Here is a 27756-nt window from a genome sequence, read left to right on the forward strand (position 1 = left end):
CCATAGAAGCGTTTCTGAATACAGTCAGCTCCCTTCATTCATATAAATTCACCCGTGCTGTGTTTTGACTGAAATGTGCAGCACTAATATTTATTCAGTAAAAATCAGCCTTTTGATGATCATTCATCACATTAATCCATATCATTCTTGTCTTTTCATCCCCTAATGTAAGACCTCTTGAAATTATAATTAAGAATTTTCTTATACCATTGAAGGTATTTAGGACTTTTCATGGCTTTAAATTTGATGAAGACTTTTTAAGGACCCGCAGGAACCTTGTATTAAAGATACCCAATCGGTCAGGACAGTGATACATTTTGTAGCCCGACAGGAAGACACAGTAGTCCTGGGATGTCAGTCTAGTGATTTTGTGAGCCCTGTAATTTTGCCTGTTAATATGGTACAGACTTTTTGTGCACCCCAAGGAAACACAGCCTCGCTTTTACCATTCCAGAATTTTACTAGATTGCTGTTTTGTTATTTTATTGAAATTAGACTTCTACTTTTATTAATGAACCAACTCAACCAAGCTTTACTGTATTTCACAAGTGTCATACAACTTCAGTGACATGACGGAAACACAAAATTAATTTTAACCCAGTTTGTTGGGTCATTGCTATTAGTTGATTTAATCTGATTCACTTCAGTGTTATAATTAATTCAGTGCTTCTTGCCAAGTTTAATTATTTGCTTAATTTAGCTTTATTTTTCCCTCCACGTTTTAGCCAATCAACTCGCACACCACTTTAAATCCTTTATGGAGCCCAGTTTAGCAACTGTTGCTTTGGCTGATTTACAAATCTTAGAAGGCTTGCTTGATAAAAGAAACACAATGGCCCTTGGATTTGTTTATCTAATATTTTGATTCAGTTACCATAGCTGATTTGCTCTGCATTGGATTTTTCTAGACTGAATAAATCTTTATGATCAGATGAGAAAACATCATGCTGTTACCAAAAAATGGCCCTCCATACATATTCAGTAGCAGTGTAGACTCCTTCGCTAATGAGTGTTGTAGAAGTCCCTGCGGCCAAAACTACGTCAGTTCACCAGCAAATAGGGATTAGATTGTGGCTAGGTGTAGTTGCGAAATCTTTTACTGTTAAGACTCAAAGCAAAGTCTTTGTGTGAACATGTAATCAAGCCTTAGTCTGCTTTATTGATCGGTTGTCTCAACTTAAGATCTGTGGATCAATGAAGACGTACTGTATAGAGACTCAAAGAAACGTTTTGCGCTCCCTCTGCTGGACAGAAAGCTAGTGTTGATGGTATTGTTATTGTAATGATCTAAGTGTAATAACCATTCTCAAATTCCCTCTGCTGTTGAAACTTCTCATAAAGTCTCACTGTCCCTCTTTTTTTGCCCTGCAGTGGGACGTCTCCTCATCGAATTCAGCTCCCAGATAACCCTCGAGCGGGTGCAGAGAGAAAACCCTAATGTGACAGAAGGGGGGAAATATACTCCTCCAGACTGCCGGCCAAAACAAAAGGTGGCCATCATCATCCCATTCAGGCACAGAGACAACCACCTGAAATATTGGCTTCACTACCTGCACCCAGTGCTACGCAGACAGAAGATCGACTATGGGATCTATATCATCAACCAGGTTAGTGTGTATATGTGTGTTTGTGGAAGACACTTTCACACTAGAGCTTTTAAAGGGATAGTTCAGCCATAAATAATAAAAAAAAAAACTCATGATTTACTCATCCTCAAGCCAACGTAGGTATATATGACTTTTTTCTTTCAGATGAACACAATCAGAGTTATATTAAAAATGTCCTGGCTCTTCAAAGCTTTATAATGGCAGTGAATGGGGTTTAAGATTTTGAAACCCAAAAAATGCGTCCATACATCATAAAAAGTACTCCACACAGCTCAGGGTTTGCTTTGTCTGTGTGTGTGTGTGTGTGTGTGTGTGTGTGTGTGTGTGTGTGTGTGTAAGAAAAATATACTTATTTAAAACTTAGCTGGTCTCGTAAGAACCCAGTTTGTTTGCTACAAAGGAAAACCAGTTTCCTCTTGGCTTAGATGTTCGTCACTTCAGCATTTGTTACTGTGTTCGCCTATGTCCTATGGATATTTTTCGTACACAAACACATCGATTCACTTCAGAAGTCCTTTATTTAACCCCTGGAGCACCTTTTATGATCACTGCCATTAGAAAGTTTGGAAAAGCCAGGACATTTTTAATCTAATTCCGAAATTATTTGTCTGAAAGAAGAAACTCATTTACACCTTGGATAGCTTGAGTGTGAGTAAATCATGGGGTAATTTTCATATTTGGGTAAACTATTTCTTTAACAGTCCATATGTTTCCTTTTGGAGAATCTTTATTTTTCAAATGCTGGTATAAGATGATTATTAGTTACAGCTGAAGGCAACTATTATTTTCTCTTGTGGACTATATGTAATCTTTTATGTGAAAAACCTTATTAAGGTCAGTATTAAAAAATATATTTTACTTTTTGTATGATCCCTCTTATTTTGGTCAAATAACTAACATTTTGGAGATTCTGCAATTGACTTCAACTGTATTAGTTATTAGCTGGTTTGTTGTTGGTCCAACATAGACAGCTTGGACCAGCTAATGACCAGCTAGAAACCATATTCCAGAACAAAACAACCATCTTAATCTGGATTTTCCAGCTATCACAGTTTGTTTGATTGATTGGAATAAAAGCTGTTTTTGAGTTGTTATTTAGCTTCTGTGGTAAACAGGTGTTTCTAGTAGGTCTATTCACTGTGGTTCTCACATTGATGACAACATATTACAGTTCTGAGTTAAAAATCAAAACCTCTACCATAGTGGATGCTGTCAAGGTTAACTTAAAAAGCGTGACTGGAAATAGAGAGCCCGGAGGCTGTTGTGTTTGACTGGAAGTCAATGGAGGAGGCGGTTTAGCATGCTGAATAAACTGTTTGTGCAAAAACAGCTCATTAATTAATATACTGGCTGACTGTAAGTGTGGTTATCATCGCCTGAATTACTATCAGATATTTGTTTTTTGGAAATTATAGGTTTTGCTTTTATGACAAAAATCATTAGGATATTAAGTAAAGATCAGGTTCCATGAAGATATTTAGTAAATTTCCTACTGTACATCAAAACTTAATTTTTGATTAGTAATATGCATTGCTAAGAACTTCATTTGGACAACTTTAAAGGCGATTCTCTCAAAATTTAGATTTTTTTGCACCCTCAGATTCCAGATTTTCAAATATTTGTATCTCGGCCAAATATTGTCCTATCCTAACAAACCATACATCAATGGAAAGCTTATTTAGTGTATAAATTTCCACAAATTGACACTTAGGACTGGTTTTGTGGTCCAGGGTCACATATATAAATTTGGATTTTTTTTCCCATAATACAGACATTGCCATTGATATCACTTTCAACATCTGGCAAAACACTACAAGAAAAGCAACCTGTGGGGGTTGGGAGAGGTGGTTAGGTTTGAACTCTGATTTGGACCAAGCAATCGAACCATTTGTGTAAACAGCTGGAAGCTTTGCTGCTCTTCCGCCTCCCCCTCTTTCATCAGTCTGTTGTTCTATCTGTGGAGTGACCCCGGAGGGGCGGCGGAGATGTTCAAGGCCATGAGAAATCATTAGCCTGCTTGCCTCATTGTTGTCTGCCTAGGCTGGTTGTTTGCGTTAATGAGAGTGATCAAAAGTTTGCAGCTATCCATCTTCAAAATTCGCTGAGTAATGATGTGACCTGTCGAGCAGTGAGCATTGAGAGATCTATCTGTGGAGTAACAAACCAGGGCAAAGAGTCTGTAATGGATGGAGCAATGGCTGAACTCTGGGCTGAGGTTACATTTCTTTTCTTAGAGGCATCACTTCACTAAATGCAGGTTAAATATGTGACATATTGATGTTCATCTTATGAGCTTTTTATCTTCAAGATTTAAAACCACTGAACAGAGATATAAAACCCCAATGTTTTTAAGAGCAGTCTTTAGTATCTGCATGACAGTTGGGAGTTACTTTAAAATGCAAAGCAATTGGATCTTTTTCAGACTCAGCTTTACAATCAAATAACTGCAGACTATATGGTTTTAGTTAGTGCTGTCAATCGATTACAAATTTTAATCAAATTAATTCCAGGAAATGTTGATTAGTCAATTAAATTAATCAGAATTAACATCATAAATAAATATTTGCTGAACAAAGATGTGAAAATAAGTAAATTATGTTGAGTACAATTGAACATCAGTGTGTGTTTTTTTTCAATGTAAGTGATCCCTGGCTTGTGGTCCACAGAAATCAAAATTTTAATTTTGTCAGTATCCAAATAATCACTCAATAGTTAGGAGTCAGATTTAGATAGTTGTTCATGGGTCTCTTGTTTGTCCTGAACAGTTAAACTGCCTGCTGTTCTTCACAAAAATCCTTCAGGTCCCACAAATTCTTTGGTTTTTCAGCATTTTTGTATATTTAAACCCTTTCCAGCAATGACTGTATGATTTTGAGATCCATCTTTTCATACTGAGGACAACTGAGGGACATGCAACTATTACAAAAGGTTTGAATGCTCACTGATGCTTTAGAAGGAAACATGATGCATTAAGACCCAGGGGTGTAAACTTTTGAACAGAATGAAGATGTATAAATTTTTCTTATTTTACCTAAATATAATATTTTTTTCATTTAGTACTGCCATTTAGAAGCTACAGAACATACTTACATGTTTCCCAGAAGACAAAATATGTCAAATTTACCCTGATATTCAAATTCAAAAGTTTTCACCCCCTGGCTCTTAATCCATCGTGTTTCCTTCGGAAACATCAGTGAGCATTTGAAGTCCCTCAGTTGTCCTCAGTGTGAAAATATGGATCTCAAAATCATACAGTTATTGTTGGAAAGGGTTAAAATGCACAAAAAGCTGAAAAACCAAAGAATTTGTGGCAGCTAAAGGATTTTTCTGAAGACAGTTTAACTGTTCAAGACTAACAAGGGACTCATGAACAAATATCACTAAAACAATAAATAAAAACAAAGCTGTGGATCATTGAGGTAACAGCACAGTATTAGGAATCAAGTGTCTGTAAACTTTTGAACAGGGTAATTTTTATTAATTCCACTTTTATTTACTCTTGTGAACTATATGTAAATGTCTTTTATGTGAAATATCTTATTCAGGTCAGTACTAAATAAAAAATACCATGCATTTTGTATGACCCCTTTTATTTTGGTAAAATAATTAACATTTTGCAGATTCTGCAAGGTATGTAAACTTATGTGCTTTTGTAATTTTTATTAGTTTTTTTGTTTTCTGTAATACTTGAACATGAACATACATTTTTAATTTTTGAAGCCTGTCTCATATCAAGCAAATCTCTTCTTCTGACTCAACATTTGTTAAGTCAGGCCTTCAGAGAAACCCTAAAAAACTTATGCTAACATTCATGGCAAGACATTGTTTGCACGTCTGTTTTGTTTGCTGAAGCAGTGCTGCCAAAGTGTGTTGAGAGGGTCTCATCAAAAATGTAAAATGTGTAGCTAGTTATTTGCGCTGTCAGAGCTGAGCAGTGAGGAACGCACACCATCTGCACATACACGCTCAATAGTGACATTAGACACTCTGCGTTTTCATTACGCAAGCAGTAACAGGAAATTTCCTCGCTCAGCTCAGTGTAACTGAATAAAATGAGCTATAGGACCAGTGTTTTGCTCCTTTCTCAGTACAAGCTGTTTGCTAAATGGACATTTCTGTATGTTGGAGTAGATGGTACATCCAGAGTATTTATGAGACAAAGTCAACAAGACCCTTTCAGTTTTGAAAGCACTGCATGCAATATATACTGTAGCATTGCGAGTTTGATTCTTTCCAGTTTGTGGGTCAACCTCAATCTCTTTAAGGTTGCTGAATCCTTTCTAGACAATGTCATGAGTATTTGATAATGAAAAATGCTATAAAATCACAACTTTATGAAAATCAGTTTTTATTAAAATCCTCAGGCACTGCGTTTTAATGACAATCCTCATTTTTATCACATTATCAAGGACGTGGAAGTGTAGAAAGCTTTATTTCTTTTTTTCTTGAGCTTGAGTTAGAGCTTAGAAAATATTTTCTCATTAGACTGAGGTGAAATATAATAAGCATTATTTTAAAAGTGCACTTTATGACAATGTATTTTCCATTTCAAACATGTTCACATGCAATTTGCAGTGCTACAGAAAGTCTGCCATGCTGACTCCTTTGTTTAAGCAGCGAAGGTTACAGATCAGTGAATCTTATGAGGACGATGCATCATTGCCGTGAACTCTGCTGCTTGCTGTTGAACTGAAATAGTTTGAATCTCGCTGGATCTCATCCAGTTAATTCAAAGGACAGACACTGAGTTCAGCCAGGTTTTCTCTTAAAGGTTTACACACACACACGCTGCCTAAGTTGAGTCATTCCTCATCAGTATCACCCACTAGAAAACACACTGTATAATGTGAACACAATACAATGTGACAGGTGCTGAAAAAATAAAAAGTATTTAAGGCAGGTCAATAAGGACTCTTTCGTCTCACCCTCCCTCCCGGTTTGTCTTTTCCTCTTCCACTCTCACACTTTCTACAGGATGACAGTTGGGAGTACTTCATGTATCATGCTCACCAGAGTGTTAAATGATTTTAAGTGAGGCCGTTTTACCCAGGACTTGCGGGAGACGTGCCAGTTCCTCAGAACTTTGGGCTGCCGGATAAATGCTGCCAAGTCCCGAGAGTGTTGGGTTGGTGGGTTTGGAAGGATGTAGCGGAGGGACAATCCTCTTTCTTATATCAGTTCTTCTCAACCACCTCAAGAGGTTTGACACACTGACTTGAAAAGCAGGGCATATGCTTTTTTAAGTGTCCTAATATTGTGTTGGAATCCCCTACAACAGGTTTAAATAAATCTAAGGTCAGAAAACATTGTAATTTTCTTAGAATATACATTTATACATAGAGTCATTTGTCAATGATTTGAGCATAATGTCTGTAAACCCCTCGCTTCCATAAGCCTAATCTGCCCTGATTGGTCAGCTGGCCAAGCCTGTTGTGACTGGCATAGAGAGGAGTGCTTGAGCAAGTTAGTGAGCACTACCATCTGTGTTGCGAAGTCCGTTGTTGTTTTTGATGTCCGTGGGTTGAAGCGACCCTAATAACATCATATTTAGCCCCTGGAATGAAATTTTACCAGGGGAACCCTGACAAAAACCGTTTATTTTACCCACCAGTATACGACTTTTAATGGGGAACCCCCCCTCAAAATGCGATTGGACTAGTTTTGAGTGGCAACCCTCATGCACTTTCACATATGTGACCCTGGACCACAAAACCAGTCTTAAGTCGCTGGGGTATATTTGTAGCAATAGCCAAAAATACTTTGTATGGGTCAAAATTATTGATTTTTCTTTTATGCCAAAAATCATTAGGAAATTATGTAAAGATCATGTTCCATGAAGATTTTTTCTAAAATACCTACTGTAAATATATCAAAATGTAATTTTTGATTAGTAATATGCATTGTTAAGAACTTAATTTGGACAACTTTAAAGGTGATTTTTTCAGTATTTAGATTTTTTTGCACCCTCAGATTCCAGATTTTCAAATAGATGTATCTCGGCCAAATATTGTACTATCCTAACAAACCATACATCAATAGAAAGCTTATTTATTGAGCTTTCATATGATGAATACACCCCAGTTTTGTAAAATTTAACCTTATGACTGGTTTTGTGGTCCAGGGTCACATATAGGTGGCAAAACTATTTACATTGACTGTTTACATTGAAGGATAGCTATGTTACAAACAGCAAGAAAAGTTGTTGTTTTTTTCTAACCTGTATGACATGCTCTTTTAGTTTAAGGTAGTTTTTTGCGTGTAAATTAGGCTTTTATACACCCTAAGCATCCTAGGAGATACATAAAAGCAAGAAATTATGTTCTTGGGATTCACAAATCAGCTGTTGATTAGTGAGTTTGACTAGTTTATTTACAAACTAGACTAGTCCAGTGGTTTCCAACTGGTGGGTAACAACACCAAAAAATCTATGCAATGCTAAATGCAAATAATTAAAGGCTGTATGTCAAATGGTAGGAAAAAATCTTTAGATTTGTTCGTTTAATCAGAGATATTTTAGAGGATAAATTATCTCAGACAATCTGTGTGAAAAAAAAATTGTATTTCATTGCAGTTCTTCTTCAGCAGCAGTGCCTTCACCGGTAAATTTAAAGACAATTACTGCCGTACTTCAGATCACCTGCTGGGAGCAATGTTCTCATTGTTAGCATAATCCTTGGAAGTCTTTTGTGTGAACTCTTTGTGATTTTGGGCAATTAAAGATATGTATATATCTTAAACGATAGGCCTTTTTGAATATCTGCCAGCTACCATATTAAAGGATTAGTTCACTTTCAGAATAAAAATGACATGATTATTTATTCCCCCCATGTCATCCAAGATGATAAAGTCTTTCTTTCTTCACTCGAAAAGAAATTAAGGTTTTTGAGGAAAACATTCCAGGATTTTTTCCTGATAGTGGACTTCACTGTGGATTAATGGGTTGACAGTCCAAATTGCAGTTACAATGCAGCTTCAAAAGCCTCTACATGATCCCAGCCAAGGAATAAGGGTCTTATGTAGCGAAACGATTGATCATTTTCTAAAAAAAAAAAAAAAGTTTACTTTTAAGCCACAAATGCTCATCTTGCACTAGCTTGACTTTACACAATACGTAATCATGTTGGAAAGGTCACATGTGACGTAGTTAGTACCAACCCAGTGTTTACAAAGCAAATATTCAAAGAAAGTCAAACGCTCTTTACAAAAAAGGTAAAACAACAATGTCAGACAATTTTTTCGCCTTACCGACAGAAAAAGAACTAACCAAATGTGACCTTTCCAACGTGACTACGTAATACGCAAAGTCCGTAGAGCTGGGGCAAGACAAGTATTTGTGGTTAAAAAGTATATACATTTTTATTTATTTTAGAAAATAGCTGATTGTTTTGCTAGATAAAACCCTTATTCCTCAGCTTGGATCGTGTAGAGCCCTTTGAAGCTGCATTGAAACTGCAATTTGGACCTTCAACCCACTGATCCTCTTTTGAAGTCTACTATATGGAGAAAAATTCTGGAATGTTTTCCTCAAAAACCTTAATTTCTTTTCGACTTAGAGTTTGGGGTCTAAATAGACTAAAAGTTTGGGGTCTAAATAGATAAATGCAGTCTCCTGAATGTAGCTTAATGTTAAACCTTTAGAAACAAATGCATCTAGTTTTTTTTTTTTTTTCAACAGTATCATTTAAACAAAACTCATTATTCAGTCTGAAATGGTTCCTCTTGAATGTAATAAATACTCACGCCTGCCTGTTCTTTCTCAACCTTCAGACATCCTCCAACTCTCTTTCACCGCACATAGGGGGCCTCGAGCCGCCTCCTCCTGCTTCACAAGCTGATTGTTGCCATGTCTGCTTATGATAGTGCTGTGCAGGGTACGACGAGGACTGTGTGTCGATTGCCAGGGACACAGGCCAATGTTTCCCTGCCTCCCATCATGCAGATCGTGTTCACTGGACAACTTCCCAGATGCACAGAAAAAGAGACAAGTTATTATGCGGACTGTAAACCTGTATTCAATAATGCAACATGATAGACTAACTCAGCATCAGATGTTTTTTACAGATGCCCATGTACAAATTACCCTCTTTGAGCCCTGAATTCCATTTTACCTTATGTTTCATGTATCTACAAGAAAATCTAAAATCTGTATTAATGATAATATTATGCAAATTCTTTTTCATAATGTATGAGATTCAAGCTTTGACATGTGCAAGACGACCACAGCATGTCAAATTTACTAATTTAAAAACGAAAACTGCAAATTATTAATATATAGATAGCCATAGTGTAATTTCATCAGATACAGTGATACCTGAGGCTGGTATTACAACAAAGCCAAAATTCTGGTATCGATCCAAACCTCTGCAGGATTTAGTGTGTGATATCTGAGATTTTCAAATTCATGTTTTTGAGTTCTGCATTTAACACACAGGATTGATAGATCCTAAGGGCACTTGGGGACGTGGGATATTTATGATGTGGCACTGCCGTCACCGCTGACCTTTTCGATGCCGTGTCATCACAGCGTGTCATTTCCTGCTCTGTTCTTTTCCTCCACCTACCTGCCTTTTGCTCATGTGGGGATAAATAAGGAATGAGAGTGAATAACAGCCTTTTTTTCATTATTTGTTTGCAGAGGGGGAAAGTCGAGCTCAGACAGATTGGATGTTCGAGCTTCTGTTGAGCCAACAGGGAAACAGCTGAACATGTTATTGCATGTCACTCACTTGGCAACAGCAGGCTTTCTTCCTGTTGTGTTTGTGTCATTGTTTTGTGCTGTCTGTGTCGGGTTGAGTGCAGTATTGTGTGCTGTCATTCTAATGAGATTAGATACAATTTCTAAGATTTTCAGTCAAACGGCTGCCAGCTTGCCAGAGCCATGAGGAGGAAGAGAGGCGGTTGGTGTGAGCTTGACATGGATGTGTTGTGTCTAATCTACTGTTGTGATTAGAGTCCAGTTCCTATGGCCACTATACAGATCTCAGACACTCCTGCACTGTCAGCACTATCTGTAGTAAAGAAGACAGGGAATCTATGATCCAATCATTAGGATATTGCTCAGGTTTGGAACAAATTTTCATTGAATATACAGTATACTCTCTTTAAATTTTATATTTATAATTTTACCCGTTACAAGCAAAACAAAATACATGCAATAGAATGAAAATGAACGTTGTATGTATGCAAATTGTATAACATCAAAGGTACACATTTCTAGTAATTGTGCAGTTAATTCTTACATTGTATTTTCAGAAAGTTTTGGAATATTTGTACTTTCCCCAAATCTGTCACTACTGAAACAGTAATATAAAATTTAAAGTTAAATTTAAAAATTTAGTTTAAAAAGTTTTAGAGGTAAATCAATAACAAATACAATTTTAACAATATTTCATTTGTTATTTATGAGATCTGTTGTATTTTTGATCCAATTGTTCTTTGTAAAAGGCTTAAAGTTGATCATATTGATTTCAAAGTTATTGTTATAGATGGGTGCTGGTTTGACGAGCCGGAAGACAAACTCAAATAACAAATACTTTTAATAGTGATCTTCAAGGACAAGGACAGGAGATTACCACACACTTACTACGTTTGATGACCGACAAAGACAAAACTCAAAAGACAGACTTATAAAGCCAAACTAATCAGGAAAACACAGGTGATACAGATAATGGGCAAACAAGGACTAATCACAGGACTAAACCAAATAATCACAAACAGACGGGGGAAGACAGAGGGAGAAACCAAATGACCAACAGTGCAAAGCAAAGGCAAACGACCAGAAACATGAGGATTCTCGTGACAGTTATAGGGTTAGTTCACCCAAAAATGAAAATTAGCCCATTATATACTCACCCTCCAGGCATCCTAGGTGTATATGACTTCCTTCTTTCAGACGAATCCAATCAGAGTTATATTAAAAATTGTTTATAAACAAAACAAAATTGTTTTATAATGGCAATGGGTGGGTGTTTCCTTTCAAAATTCCAAAACAAGTCCAATAAAGTGCATCCATTCATAATAAAAAGTGCCTCACACAGCTTCGGAGTGTGAATAAAGTTCTCCTGTAGCGAATCAATGCATTTTCGTAAGAAAAGTATCCATATTTAAAATGTAATAATCACTTTAATCTAGCTTGCACAAACTGTCGTATAAGGAAGATGTTCTGGTTGGATGAGTCTCGTGTGAGTCTCGTGAAAACCAACCTTTGTTTTCAGGAGCAAAGGAAGCAAAGTTTCCTTACTTTAGCAAAGGAAAAGCAGTCTCCTCTTGGCTTGTATCGAAATCCGCTGACATTTTTCTTAACAAATCCTTTAGTTGTACTTCTAATTCGTGACCGTTGTTTTGTTTTGTTTTGTTCTGTTTGTCGCCTTTGTTACTTCTGAGCAGTGCATGCACAATGCCGAAGTCCTATGTGATCCACCCTGGGGTGGCTTCCAATTTGTGCAAGCTAGATTAAAGTAATTATTAGGATTTAAATATGGATATTTTTCTTATGCACTGATTCGCTACAGGAGGCCTTTATTCACCCCCCAGAGCCTTGTGAAGCACTTTTTATTATGGATGGATGCACTTTATTGGGCTTGTTTTGGACTGTTGAAAGGAAACACCCATTCATTGCCATTATACAGCTTGGGAGAGCCAGAACAATTTTTAATATAACTCTGATTGGGTTCGTCTGAAAGAAGGAAGTCATATACACCTAGGATGCCTGGAGGGTGGGTAAACAATGGGCTAATTTTCATTTTTGGGTGAACTAACCCTTTAAGGATTTATTAATTTGAATATACATTTAACCAAACACTATAATAACATCTGAGTTGATAATTTAGCATACTTCATTTTTGATAAAACATGCCATGCTTCAGTCATGACTGCACACTTTAGGTAGTGACAGTAATGTTTTGGTAGCGAATACATCACATTACAGAATTTTAACCTACAATCTAAAACATACTAAGTGTACTAAAACTTTATTTCCTCAAAATAAAGGACTATACTTTTGGCATACAGTAATAGATAGCAGCAGGTCAGTTCGGCTGTATTTACACTGTACGGTCCAATGCACAAATCTGATATTTTATTTTTGCTTTGCCAGTTTACGTTCACTTAAGAAAAACACACTTTGTTTACATAATATATGTGCGTTTGACTGCTCTTGCTTGCAGCTGCATTGCCAAGAGCTTTCCTCGTAGTGCACATGATTATACACGTGTAAGTGTTTGAAAACAGCTGGAGACTGTATTCACTACTACTGATATAAAATGACTTATATTCTTATGTTTTCATAATGTTATTTTTGTTTCATGTCAGTTTCACTTAATAGTAAAGCACCTGTGTTTTGGACATTCCTAATAGGAATCAAAGTAAACTCAATCCCTTGACCATATATTCTACCAAAGGCAGATAAAATCTTCCCTTTTTTAGGAAGAATATCAAAAAGGCAAGTCTACTTTCATTGAATAGCAAATCAAAATGTGTCTTCTCTAATATTTCATCTTCAAAGCTCAGAATACCAATTTCACACTCTTTCTACCTGCTTTTTTTCACTCAAAAGTGCTTATAGTAGGACAGAACTGGCTGCTAGCAGATTTCATGTAGGTAATATTTCCATTTAGAAAAGAGACATATTTAAATGTTCAGAATTTAAATATTTATATCTGGTTTCCTTATACTTTTAGTGATTCTTACAGATTTCCAACCCATCCTAAGCTAAAAGTGAGACTGGACTGTGCACAAACATTATCATCATTGCAGACTCAGATCGAGTGAAGTTGAGATCACAGCGTTATGCTATTTAAGCTGTCGTACAGTAGATATTCATTCTCTAAATAAGTAACTAAAAGCTTGTATTACACACTGAATTGAAAGAGAATCTAATCTGAATACATAAAACCCACAGTATATGGTGAATTTTTAAGTGTAACATTCACTACTTCTGCCTTTGTGTCAAGAAGGCTTATGAAATCATATAGGAGATCATTTAATTTTCTCTTTCCCTTTGATTCCATTGATTTCCCCCCCTCCTAGTAGATGTGAGCTCACACAGGAGATAATTTCCCAGTCTATAGCCTTTCTGTGTTTTATGCTGAACATTTAAAGTTTCATTCCTCCAGTCAGAATTAAAGTCCCTGAACACATGTCATGTGATCTGTAAAGGGGCACAGAGCGCATCGGCACAGATCCATATTCCACACATAAATTAATCTGTTGAAAAGCTTTCTTGCCTTCTGGAGTTAGTGTGGAGCTATTACTGCTAAGCAGGGTTGAGACTTCTCAGCACCTGTATTCGTCTGAAAGAAGAAAGTAGAGATGCTCCGATCAGCATTTTTGGGGCCAATCACCGATTACCGATAACCAAGATCATGATCTGCCGATTGCCGATCACTGCCGATCACAGAATAGCAGGGGAATGGGAATCTTTATCTATAATCTAGCAGAGTTTGCACCATTTGTAGAAATGAAACTAACTCTAAATTAACTATATTGAAAAAAAAAAAACTGTAGAAATAGGCTACAGTCAAGATCTTGAAGAACCACCGAGTTAGGGTTGTAGACCATAGTATAGTGTATCGACGATAGTTAGAGATATCGCAAGTTGCTGATGCCTTTCCTGCTGAAAAAAACAGCATATGCTGGTTAGGTATGTTTTGGTGCTGGGATGCTGGTTTTAGCTGGTTTATGCTGGTCCTTTGCTGGTTTATGCTGGTCATGTTGCTGGTCAAGGACCAGCATAAACCAGCAAAGGACCAGCATTAACCAGCAAAAGAACCAGCAAAGGATCAGCATAAACCAGCATCCCAACACCAAAACATACCTAACCAGCATATGCTGGTTTTTTCAGCAGGGTTTGACGATAGCAAGACGATTATTATTATTATCCGTAAAAAAGGCGCCTAACTTTAGAGATGCAGTGCAGAGAGTCGGTTCTAGGATGCTTCAGAAACTTGCCGTGATATAAACACATGCATAGAGTGGCCACGTCGCCTTAACGCGCCGCATGGGTAAGAGATTTATTTATATTAAAGTGCACCTCGCACTAGACTAGGCTATGTTCTTTGCTTGTTATTTGTAGCTGCTTTTTAAGTTGATGTAAGGATTATATTATCCAGCATTGCAGTCATTATGATAAAGGTAGTAAAATGTGGTTTAGGCTGAATTAAGTATGATATATCAGAATCTGTCTGTATATAGGAAACATAAACATTCACCTCAGTAACATCTATATGCGGAGTCACGTGATCAGCTGGATAAGATGGCAGCGTAGATCGATTCTCGTCACCCAGAGTTGTTAATTTGGTCGGTAATTCGCTGTTGTAACACTTTATTTTTTATTCAGTCTGTTTGTAATAACTCCCATTGAAGCGGGATGGCTGAATCAAATAAAAAGTCTGCGTCTAATGCTTCAAAGAGCAAAGTAAATCGGTCTGACATGGAGGCCATTGCTGAATCGGTGTTAGAGAGACAACGAGACTATCTTGACTCCCGTTTTGACCAGCTTCAACAGATGGGAAAAGATACCGAAGGGAAGCTGTGTAGCATCCAGACCCAATTAATGTCTTTGTCTGAGAGCATTGGCACTATAAATGCGGAAATGGGGAAAATCCGATCGGATGTCAAAAGCAACTCAAAGCGGCTAGCCTCTCAAGATGCGGTGCTACAACAGATGCAGCTTAAGCTAGCGGACATGGAGGACAGAAATCGTCGGTGTAATATTCGAATCGTGGGTTTGCCAGAAAGCCTGGAAGGGTCTAATGCCGTCCAATACTTGACGCAGTCACTCCCTAAGTGGTTTCCCTCACTTGGTAACCTTCAAGGTGAAATAATGCGCGCTCATCGTGTGTATAATGTCAAGAATCGAGTAAATACCCGAACGATGATATTCAATGTACTTCGTTTCACCACCTGCCAAGCAATTCTTCGAGCTGCTAGGAAAACCCCAGTCACTGTTGATGGTCGGAGGGTAAGATTTTTACCTGATTATAGCAGCTACACTCTTGGACGCCGCATGTCCTTCTCCAAGGCAATGGATAACGCACGAGCCAAGGGTGTGGAGTTTTTCCTGCTTTATCCTGCTGTTTTGAAGATTAAGGTTGGTGGTCGCGTGGAGTCGTTCCAGTCTCCTAAGGATGCTGAGGATTTTGTCCATGCACTACCGGCGGTGCTTCCCCTTTCCTCGAGTGCAGAGTCTGCGGACGGTGGAGTCCGAACGGGAACTGAAGCTGAAGGTACAGATTCTGAATCGGTGGAGTAATGGATCTTCAGGTTGAATTCTGGTCAGGAGTCATGACGTTATCCGTTTGTCGGTCTATTGGCACACAACTACAAATTGTCTGCTCGTTCGAGCACTTGTACTGAAGCAAGTTGTCGGTAAATTGTTGCACCGGCGGGGCTTCCTCTTTCCTTCAGTGCGAGACTGCGGACGGTGGAGTTCGGCGGGAACTTAAGGTACAGATTCTGAATCGGTGGAGTAATGGATCTTCAGGTTGAATTCTGGTCAGGAGTCATGACGTTATCCGTTTGTCGGTCTATTGGCACACAACTACAAATTGTCTGCTCGTTCGAGCACTTGTACTGAAGCAAGTTGTCGGTAAATTGTTGCACCGGCGGGGCTTCCTCTTTCCTTCAGTGCGAGACTGCGGACGGTGGAGTTCGGCGGGAACTTAAGGTACAGATGCTGAATCGGTGGAGCAGAACTTCAGTTTGAATTCTGGTCAGGAGTCGCGATGTTGTCTGTTCGTCGGGAACACAACTACAAAGTGACTGCTTGTTCGATCATTTATACTGAAGCAAGTTGTCGGCAGATTGTTGTTGCACTGCCGTAGCCACGATATCTTGTGTATTGCATTATTTACAATGCGTTTTTTGTTGTTGTTGTTGTTGGTTTGAAATATTCACACTGTTCGAGTCTAACTCTGTATGTATGAGTTATTTCGTTATTGGTTTAAGATGACTCATATACGCGATTTCTGGAACAAAAAATCTTTCTTCATTTTAATTATTCTTTCGGCTGCGAGTTGCAGACGTTTGGTGTAGTATTATTACTATGTTCTCTTTACATTGCAGTCAAACAGGTCTGCATACCTCAAGTGTTACTTGTTCATAATTGTGTTATCAGGCTTACAAGATAATAATGGTAATTTAACCCTTTATTTGTAGTATTGCATTATTTCAAGTGTTTGAAATTTACTTGGATTTAGTCTTGGATTTAATTTATTTTAATCATTAACGACTCTGGGTTGAAATATCTTTGCCGCCCCGTACCCATATATGGTCACGGATCAACGCGATTTGAATGTAATTTTATTTGATTTTGTATTATTATTATTATTATGTTATTTTCTTTTCATTTTGGCATTTTTGATGTATTTGTGTTACTGGGGGAAATATATATCGATTTCTGTTTTAACATATTTGGGGGAAAACTCACGGTGCTTTGTAGTGCCTGGCTTGGTGGGAATTATTTCACCATACTATATCTGGATTTGCCACTACAATGAATGTAAATACAGGTATAAAATTGTCGTACTTAAATTTCCGGGAGTTGCTGTGAGAACTGCATACGATCATAATGGGTGATCTGTCAATTTTAGTGTGGAATTGCGATGGGTTGAATGCACCGCACAAACGGAGCAGCGTATTATCTTTACTTTGGCGGAAAAAAATTGATCTTGCGTTTTTACAAGAAACTCATTTTTTATGTAAAGATGCTAGTCGTATCGCTAATAAATTTTATCATACTATCGCTTCCTCAACGTCCAGTACAAAAACTAAAGGTGTAGCCATCGTTTGTAGATGTAATCTGAAAATGAAGTTGTTGGATTTTTGGGCGGATGATGTAGGCAGAATTGTCATTGCAAAAGTTGAATTATATGGCAAAAAGGTGGCTCTTATATCTATTTATGCACCTAATACATTCGATAGACGTTTTTATGATATACTGACAAAAAGAATGTTAGATCTGACTGATTATTCGTTCATAGTAGGCGCAGATATGAATGCAGTTTGGGACGTTAATCTCGATAGGTCAAGTTCATCTGCTTCTAGAGAGCAGGAACTGGCTACCGCTGCTTTACATTCATGGGCTAAAAGTCTGGGGCTTGTAGATATATGGAGATCTCTTAATCCCACAACAAAAGACTATACCTTTTTCTCATCCAGACATAAAACTTTTTCAAGAATAGATTTTATATTTTCATCTCCTAAACTTTTCCAGAAAATTGATTATGCTACGTTATTGCCTATAGCCCTTTCGGATCACAAAGGAGTATGGTGTTACGCTACTTTGGGTAGTTTATCCAAACGAGCCACAAGATGGCGTTTCAATACCACCTTATTGCAGAATGATGAGTATAAGGCACAGTTCCTATCTCAATTGGATGATTTTTTGGAGTTTAATATTGGCTCAGTAGAGGACCCCAGAATATTATGGCAGGCGATAAAAGGGTTTATACGAGGCAATGCTATACTGTTTTGTTCTAATTTGCGTAAGGCTAGATCTGCTAAATTGCAAGCGCTTGAAGCGGATTTTGTTAAACTGGATTCCACTTTACAAAACAATTACTCTTCACAAATAGCAGTGGAACGCGATCTTATTAAGAAAGAAATAAATGATATTCTGAAGCAACGTTCTGAATTTTTAATTCACAGAACTAGACAGAGATATTATTTCCATGGATCCAGACCTAGTCATTTACTGGCTATGAAAATCAGGTCAAATGAGCAATTTGCTGATATTTCTTCCATCAAATCCTTAACAGGTATTACCGCTACTGAACCTAAACAAATTAATGAGATATTTCGTAATTTTTATTCCAATTTATACAAGTCTGAGATTCAGCCTGAACAAGATAAATGTAATGATTTACTTAAAAAGTTACATTTACCACGATTGGCAACAAATGTTTCCACTTTTCTTGACAATCCTATCTCTTTAGAAGAATTGAAAGAGGCAGCACTTGCCATGCAAAGGAATAAATCACCTGGTTTAGATGGGATACCTCCTGAGTTTTATGTTGTATTTTGGAATAAATTAGGCCCCTTGCTCCTTGATATGATATCAGCTTCAATTGAAAAAGGCAGTTTCTCTAGAGATGTTAATACTGCTTTGATATCTCTACTTTTGAAAAAGGATAAGGATCCAACCGAATGTGCAAACTATAGACCCCTAAGTCTGCTAAATTCAGACCTAAAAATTTACTCAAAAGTACTTGCTCGGCGCATTCAGGACCACATGCCTATGTTAATTAATTGTGACCAGACAGGTTTTATTAAATCTAGACTGGCAACGGATAATGTCAGGCGAATTCTTCACATAGTTGATGCAGTAGTAGGTACCAAAGATCCTTCAGTGGTGTTGTCCCTTGATGCAATGAAGGCCTTTGATAGGATGGAATGGTCTTTTTTGTGGTGTGTTCTGGAACATATGGGCTTTGGTAAAGGGTTTATAAATATGATTAAAATTCTTTATTCTAATCCAACTGCATTAGTACTTACAGGGCAGTTGCTCTCCTCACCATTTTCTATCACTAGGTCTTCGCGACAGGGGTGCCCCTTAAGCCCGGCTCTATTTGCTCTCTCCCTTGAACCTCTTGCCCAGATGATTCGACAGTCAACTGAGATAAAGCCTATTTCTGTTCACAATACTTTGCATCATGTAGCATTGTATGCTGATGATGTTTTGGTTTTTATGGAAAAACCAATAGAGTCTATTTCAAGCCTGCTGTCTATTTGTGAAGAGTATGGTCATTTATCTGGTTTTAAGGTTAACTGGTCCAAATCTGCCCTTTTACCTTTAAATGAGTCTGCTAAACTGTTGGATTATCCACCTGATATTTCTGTTGTTCAGCACTTTAAGTATCTTGGGATACAAATTTTTCCCTCCTTGAACCAAATTGTGACACACAATTTTTCTGACGTGAGCAAGGACATCATGAGAGATTTGGACAGGTGGATTAACCTGCCCAATTCTTTGCAGGCCCGAATTTCTATAGTTAAAATGAATATTTTACCTCGGCTTAATTTTTTTAGTTCTATGATACCTCTCTCTCCTCCTGTCAATTTCTGGAACAAAATCCACAGTAAAATTTCCCAATTCATTTGGAATAAAAAAAGGCCTCGTTTAAAGTTGTCTACATTACAGAGGAGGAAGGCACACGGGGGCTTAACTGTACCTAATTGTAAGTTTTATTTTTGGTCGTTTGTGCTTCGGCCTTTGCTTGTATGGTTTAACCCTCACACATCTGTTTCTTGGCGTAAGATAGAAGAAAATTTAGTCCACCCATGGAATTTGGAAAACGTCCTTTTTTCCAATGTGTCAGATAAGCAATGTCGTCTACGTTTTGGTCCCATAGTTTCTCATCTTATTCAGACTTGGAGGATGGTGGAATCTGTATGCAAGATCTCCTGTAGGTGGCATACACAGTCTCCCATATTCAATAATAAAAGTCTGACTATTGGTGGTAGACCCATTTAATTGTACATCCTTTGTATAAACTATTCATTGCTCAAAGAAATAATAGCGGTTTAGTGTCTACATTATATACTTTTATTTTGGAAGCTTCTTATGCTAAACTGCCACTAGAAAGACTGTGGAGACATGATTGCCCCAACTTAGATTTAGATTTCAATTGGGAGGATGTTTGGGTAAATATAAAGGAGGCTTCTCGTAATCCTGACCACCAACAGATACATTTTAATTTTGTACATCGAACGTATTTAACTCCCCGTAAACTTCATCTAATGAAGAGGTTAACTGACCCAAACTGCACCTTGTGCACTTTGAAGGTTCCAGGTACTTTTCTACACATGATGTGGGAGTGTCCACCTGTTGCTCAATTTTGGTCTAGGGTTGCATCAAGAATGTCTGATCTGGTTTCCACAACTGTACCTGTAACTGTCCCGGTTTTATTATTGAATAAATTAACAATATTGAATATTAACAATCAGAACAAGCGCATATTACTAGCTGGCCTCACAGCTGCCAAAAAGATGATTGCATTAAGAAAAAAATTACATCCAAAAATGTAAGAATCCAGCATTTAACAGAAAGAGAATGAGGGGTTTCCCCTCATTCTCTTTCTGTTAAATGCTGGATTCTTACATTTTTGGATGTAATTTTTTTAGAACTGTCTACTGCTCGAGTAAATGGTGCAAATGAAAAGACCCTTTGTAGTTGGCACACTGTTGCGGAGTCACTGAAAACCTGGTTGAGATGATCTCTTCTCTTTACCTGTATTTTAAATTTGTTTAGTTGGAGTTCCTGAATATGAGCAAATCCCCTTAAGTGTATGTATGTGGGTACCCCCCCCCCCCTTTATTTTATTATTATTATTATTATTTATTTATTTTTTTTCCCTTTTAATTTACTTGTTTTCTATTAATACAGGGTTGTCTATATGTATTTGATATACATGTATATGGATCATTCCTGTTGGCTGTTTGAAATGCTTTGTGATATTTTGTTGTTTTCCTTAATAAATATTTGATAACAAAAAAAAAAAAAAGTAACATCTATATGCGTTCATTAGAATTATGATGCGATAAAATGGCGCTAAACATACGCACGTGAATTACACGCGCACCGTTTCTCCTCATTCTATATGAACTGAACTACAACATGAACTGATGACAACAATCAGACATACAGCGGTTACGTTATTACAATATGACGAATATAGAAAGATACATTCATTTACATTCAAGCACGCACATTTACCACTCCCTGAAGATAGCAGAGAATGAAACCGAAAGTAAACTTGAACTTCTCCGCCAAAACTAGTCAGCGCTCTGTACACGCACAAATTAGTCACATGCCCAATAACAAGACTACCCTTACAAAACTAATAAAGAATTTAGTACTCATGTTGCATGTTGCCACTGGTAAGCTCCGCTCTGCTGTTGTTTACCTGTGCATGCACGTGTGAAAAAGTCCCGCGAGTAATTTACGTCAAGTGATCGGCTTTTTTGATCGGCGCTTTTGGGGTTCGCCGATCAAGCTATTTTTAGCCAATATCGGCCGATCATGATCGGTGGCTGATCAATCGAGGCATCACTAGAAGAAAGTCATATACACCTAGGATGGCTTGAAATGTGATAATTTACATTGCTTTCAAGGAAGCAGTGAGCATCATGTGTACCATTTTTTTCCCCAGTCCTTGCTCTGACACAGCACAGTAATGCTGGTTGTTGATGCCTCATCGCTTGGCCGGATTGAGCTCTATTAGATCTATTGCCTATAATACTGCCGAGACAGTAATGGCATACTTTGACATAAAAAATTAATACCGGTTTCAGCTGCAACTTTTTCCCTTTCTGTCTCAGTTTTATGTTTCATCTGTCTCTCTCAGCGTAGCAGTTGACCTTGCTGGGAAAGCATCTGCCACAACATGAAAACAACCCCTGCTGAGACTGATCTGAGAACTGTTGAGTTCACCCGAGAGCTGAAGTCTGCCAGCTCTGCTTAATCAAGATTATGTGCTCAGCAGCCCCTGCGCCGTCCGCTCTCAGAGCAGAGAGGTGACTGGGTATTCAGGGTCAGTATTGGTAATCAGTGCTGTCGTTTTAGGCTGTTGCCCAGATATAATGGAGCGGTATGTTGAGGGGGAACGATGGGTCCTGTTGCTGGCAGTTCTATTGTGCTACTGTCTGCTTTTTCCCCCTGACCTTCATTTAAAAGTCTAAGTTTTTGTGTGTTTGTTTTATCTGTCTATCTACAGTGCCTTGCAAAAGTATTCATACCCCTGCATTTTTTTCCACATTTTGTTTTGTTGCTGCCTTATATTAAACTGCTTTAAATGATTTTTTTTCCCACATCAATCGACACTCCATACACCATAATGGCAAAGCAAAAACGAGTTTTTAACATCTTTGCAAATTAAATAAAAAATGTAAATGATTCCATTGCATAAGTATTCATACCCTTATATGGGACAGTTGAAATTTAGCTCAAGAGCATTCATATTGCTTGTAGATGTTACTACACTTTGAGTGGAGTTAACCTGTGGCAAACTCAATTAAATGGATATGATTTGAAAAGGTGTACACGTCTTAATAAAAGGTCTAACAGCTAAAAAGCATATCAGAGCAAAAACCAAGCCCTGAGGTCAAAAACACTGCACGTAGAACTCAGAAACAGGATTATATCAAGCCACGGATCTGAGAAAAAATTCTGCTACTTTGAAGGTTCACAGAAGCATGTAGTCTCCTTTACCCTTAATGAAAGAAGTTTGAAACAACCTAGAGCTGGCCTCCTGGTCAAACTGAGCAATTGATGGAGAACAATATTTTCTGCTCTAATGAACCTTAATTCCAACCAACATGTATGGAGGAAACCAGGCACTGCTCATCACCTACAGAGTACCATCCCAAAACTAAAGTGAGTTGGTGAGCCTCATGCTGTGGGGTTGTTTTTGAGCAGGAGGGACTGAGGGACTCATCAGAGTAAAAAAGCTCAACACAGCAAAATATAAAGATAGCCTTAATGAAAACCCAGTCCAGAGCATTCAGAACCTCAGACTGGGCAGAAGGTTCACATTCCAACAGGACAGTGACCCACAAGAGTGGCTTATAGACAACTCTGTATATGTCCTTGAGTGGTCGAGCCAGAAACTGGGCTTGAACCCAATTAAACATTTCTGGAGAAACCTGAAAATGTTTGCCCAACCTTATCCAAGCTGACAGAGCTTGAGAGGTGAAGAGGTGAGGCGAAGAATGGCAGATAGTTGCCAAATGTTGACGTGTGATTGTTAGATCATACCCAACAAAACTTGAGGCTTTAAAGGTGCTTCAACTCTGTACGGAGTACTGAGTTAAGGGTATGAATACTTATGCAATGTACTTATTTCAGTTTTTTATTTTTAATACATTTAAAGTTGCGACAATTCTTTTTTGTTATAATGGTGTATGAAGTGTAGATTGGTGTGGAAAAAGAGTAATTAACACAAGACAACATAAAACTTGACAAAAATTAAGGGGTATGAATACTTTTGCAAGACACTGTATCAATCTATCTATGTGTATTTGTGCTATACAGCATTTTTTTGTTTGTTTTGTACATCCCCACCCTCTCCCAATTTTCTTTGTTCATTTTGATGATCTATTTTATTATTGCACTGTAAAATTGCAGTTTTATGTCCCTTTGTGTCTGTCAGATAAAATGATGCAGATGCAGAAGAAAGCAAGTCAGGAGGTCTGTAGAATAATCCGTTCATTTAGCCTCTAACCCAGCCTATAATATGAAACATCAGCTTGAATCTGGCCTTTTTATTTTCTTTCCTAGTAAATGTTTTGCCTTTGAGTTGGCTACTTGTAAGAGCACTTATCCATTCACTTTATATTTGTGGTTATATATATTTATATTTGTAGACCTTGAGATTCATCTTAATGGATTGTGAACATATCATGGTATGTATTTAGTATTGCTTCCTCGTAGCATCTTCCTCCAATTTTAAATAGGATAAAAATAGTCTAATTTGCGTGACACTGACAAATTCCATTTAAACTCGGTGAAAAGTGGATATTCATTTTCTATGGCTATCTGTTCCTCCTGACTCCAATTTGTGATATTAATGTAATGGAGTGGCTGCAGTTGTTCTGGGCTGTGTTTTTGTCTCTGAGGGATACGGTTGTGCGGGGGCCAGTTGTGTGCCAGGGCATGCTGATGTCGTCTGAGCTTTGTGTCTGCTGTAGGCGCTGCTTAATGGCTTTCGTAATATTCCTCCAACCTTCCCAATTCTTTACTCCTTTCACATACTCTGCGAATTCATCCACCACGTTCATCCAGAGCGCCACTTTCAAACACTATCTGGAAGTCAGACAAAAACACAATTTTTGAAGGTTGTTACAGTGAATCATCTCAAAGCTTGCGGGGGATCGGGGGATATAAACATCCTGGTGGAAAAGATTTGAATGATGTAATGTTTCATCCTCACTCTGCAACTAGGTTTGTGTTTGGGGGTTTGCACTAGGTACCAGGCCAATGCAATCAATCACTTCATATCTCAGTTGTGTGCGATTTAGTTGAATTTAGCCACACTAGCCGTTCCACATGCTCCGTGTTGGACTGAAAATACTGAAGTTGCTACGAGCATCTCTCAGCACGCCCAGCATCTAAAATGCGTTGCTTTCAGCCTCAACCTACAAGCTTGAGTTTCTCTAGAGATACAATTTGAAGTACTCACTTGTCTGCTTTCACGTATGGTTCTGTTCAAGGACACGTTTCTCAGACTATGTTTCAGTTCTACTTCTTATACAAAATTAAATAAATAAACAAACAAACAAGCACATCGCAGCTGTTTTGATGTGCGGTGCTTTTTCTTAAATTTCGCAGTCTCTCTTTTATTTTATTCATTTATTCTAGTGGTGATGTTCACTACTCCCACAATATTTACTCACAGGGAAAATATAAGCAACATTCTAGGTTCCTCTAAAACGAAAGTCCAAGTTAATAAATTAGGGCTACCAAGATCTTAGACCAAACTACAAGTATGACGTTAATCTGTATTCAGAAAAGATACATTAAATTGATCAAAATGGACACTAAATTCATTGTGTAATGTAATGTTACAAAAAATTTGTTTAAAAAAAAGTGCTGTTCTTGTAACTTTGTTCATCAAAGAGTCCTGATATGAGCATGTATAATCTTTGCCTTTATCACGTTTTTCACAGAAATAAGCAGCACCAGCACCAAAATATTTCTTGATCACCAAATCAGAATATTAGAATGATTTCTGAAGAATCTTGAGAAACTGAAGATTGGAAAACTAAAATAAATGCAGGTAAGCATAAAAGACTTCTTTCAAATCATTCATTCTAATTGACCCCAACTTTTAAACAGCTGTGTATATATCTAACATACTATAGATAAGTAAGTAACTATAGATCAAGTTAAAGTATAGAGTTCACCCAAAAATGAAAATTCTCTTATAAATTACTCACCCCTTATTCCAAAGCAAATAAGACCTTTGTTCATCTTCTAAGCTAAAATTAAGATATTTTTGATGAAATCCTAGAGCTTTCTGACCCTGCACAGATAACAACACAACTAAGTTTGTGTTCAGACTTGTAGTTTGGTTTGTTTGGTTCATTTGGTCCAGACCAAAAAGGAAAATTATACATTTGGTCCTGAACGCTTAGCGTTCACACTGGCATTTTTGACTGCGAACCTGAAGATACCGAACCTAAAGGCATAGTAATACATTCACAACCTGATTGGTCAGGTTGAATGACGTATATTTCGTGACGAGACTCACCGAACACTCTAAACAAAGTGCGTTCAGCACTGTGGGTGTATGACAGCAAAGTACCCAATTAACTGATAGGTCTGCTGATCGCCGCTTGAAATCGAATACATGGATTGTCGTCTGCTGGACTGAGCACACTCATTGTTGCATGCATATGATTTTATTTTCACCACCTTATTTTCACCTTCTTGTTGCTCCATGTTTGCCCTCTGCTCATTTTGTTTTGGATACACCGCATTTTCCTTTTGTGAAATCATGTTGCATAGCGTCGCATCCTGTCATTAATTCCTTTTTTTGGGTTTGTTTGGACCCATATTTTTAGCGGTCTCAGTCTGCTTGTTCCGATAACAGCATTCATGCCTTATTCAAATGAACCACACTAACAGAGCAATCGCACCAGAGTTTGTTTTAATGGAACCAAACATGACAACTGTGAACATATACCTAACAAGTTCAAAGGTAGTAAGGACATTGTTAAAAAGTCCATGTGACATCAGTGGTTCAACTATAATGTTATGAAGCTATGAGAATACTTCTTGCGTGCAAAGAAAACAAAAATAGCAACTTTATTCAGCAATTTCTTCTCTTTCATGTCAGCGTTCTGCAAACTTTGGCATTTATAATCTCAGGTACTGATTATGTGCTTTATTCAATGTTAAAAGTGTCTAATATGAGTTTGAATATCATATTGTGTGACATTTGAAGCCATACTGAAAGCAATAATAGATAATTTTCCTTAGATCTTTGAAAATAAATTTAAGCCAACATATACGTTGAAACTGCAAACACAGTGCGAACCAACAAGTGTTTTCCATGACAAAGATGGTATCAGTCTCTCAGTATATAGTTTTATTAATGTTAAAAAGGTTTAATATGTATGATTTTGTTGGGACTGCAGTACATTTCTGAATGGCTTTGATATTTCAGGGATTCTGTCATGTCGTGCTGTTGTGTCGCATCTGGTATGGACACTGTGTAAGGCTGGACAAAATATTGCAAGTGATCCTCTGTCGAAGTCTTCAGACATGTTTACAAGGACTATTTTATATATGTCCTTCTACCTGGGCCTCATATGTGTCAGTTGCATTGCTGTTCATGTGTCAGTTGCATTGCTGTCTATGTAGGGTCAGAAAGCTCTCAAATTTCATTAAAAAAAAAAATCTTAATTTGTGTTCCAAAGTTGAACAAAGCTCTTACGGAACGACTTGAGGGTGACAGCATTTTCATTTTTGGGTTAACTATGCCTAAGTGCATAAGTAAATAAATGTTTATTTACTCATGTATGAACAGATAAATGCTTGTTTTTATTTATTTATTTGTTTGTGTGTATACAGTATCTAGTAAACTTGCTACTAAGCATCTAAAAAGCATTTTTTGAAGATTTGATGCCACTAACATTGTAATATTTTGCAAATCCACTCGCTATTCCAATAATAAAACTCCTGAGTGTCTAGGGTTGGGTATCGTTTGAATTTTATCAATTTCGATTCCGATTCCGATTCCACTTATTGATTCCGATTCTTTTCGATTCCCAGTTTCGATTCCAATTTAGTAAAAAAACAACAACAACAACAAACACAAAAGTCAAACATTAATATATCAAACATGTTTATTTTCAGTGCTAGCTTGCAACATATTATTTTATTACAGGGGTTCTCAACCTTTTTTATATCAGGGCCCCCTTCTTCTCGGGTCAATTTTGAAAACTATGCTAATATTTTGAAATTTCACGCAAAAATACTATGGATCAGAGTAAAAGCATGAATAGTTTGTGAATCAACAGCAGACTTATGTTTGCCTAATGTACGACTGTGATATACAAGAATGAATACATTAGGCACGTGCAAGTTCGTTACTATTACTCCGGTCATCTTTGCCTTTACATTAACGGGAGGGTTTGTTTCATGCAG

The 27756-nt window shown here is 37.5% G+C and overlaps 1 protein-coding gene across 1 annotated transcript in view; it reads left to right on the forward strand.

Moving 5' to 3' along the window:
- The window catches only part of b4galt2 (UDP-Gal:betaGlcNAc beta 1,4- galactosyltransferase, polypeptide 2), a 132939-nt gene that overhangs the window by 41506 nt on the left and 63677 nt on the right, over nucleotides 1–27756 (forward strand). The window contains exon 4 of the mRNA XM_073849393.1: nucleotides 1372–1607. Coding sequence (XP_073705494.1) covers nucleotides 1372–1607 — 236 coding nt within the window. The remainder of the gene's footprint in view (nucleotides 1–1371; nucleotides 1608–27756) is intronic.

This window comes from Garra rufa, chromosome 10 (assembly GCF_049309525.1).
Source record: "Garra rufa chromosome 10, GarRuf1.0, whole genome shotgun sequence".
Classification (NCBI taxonomy): domain Eukaryota; kingdom Metazoa; phylum Chordata; class Actinopteri; order Cypriniformes; family Cyprinidae; genus Garra; species Garra rufa.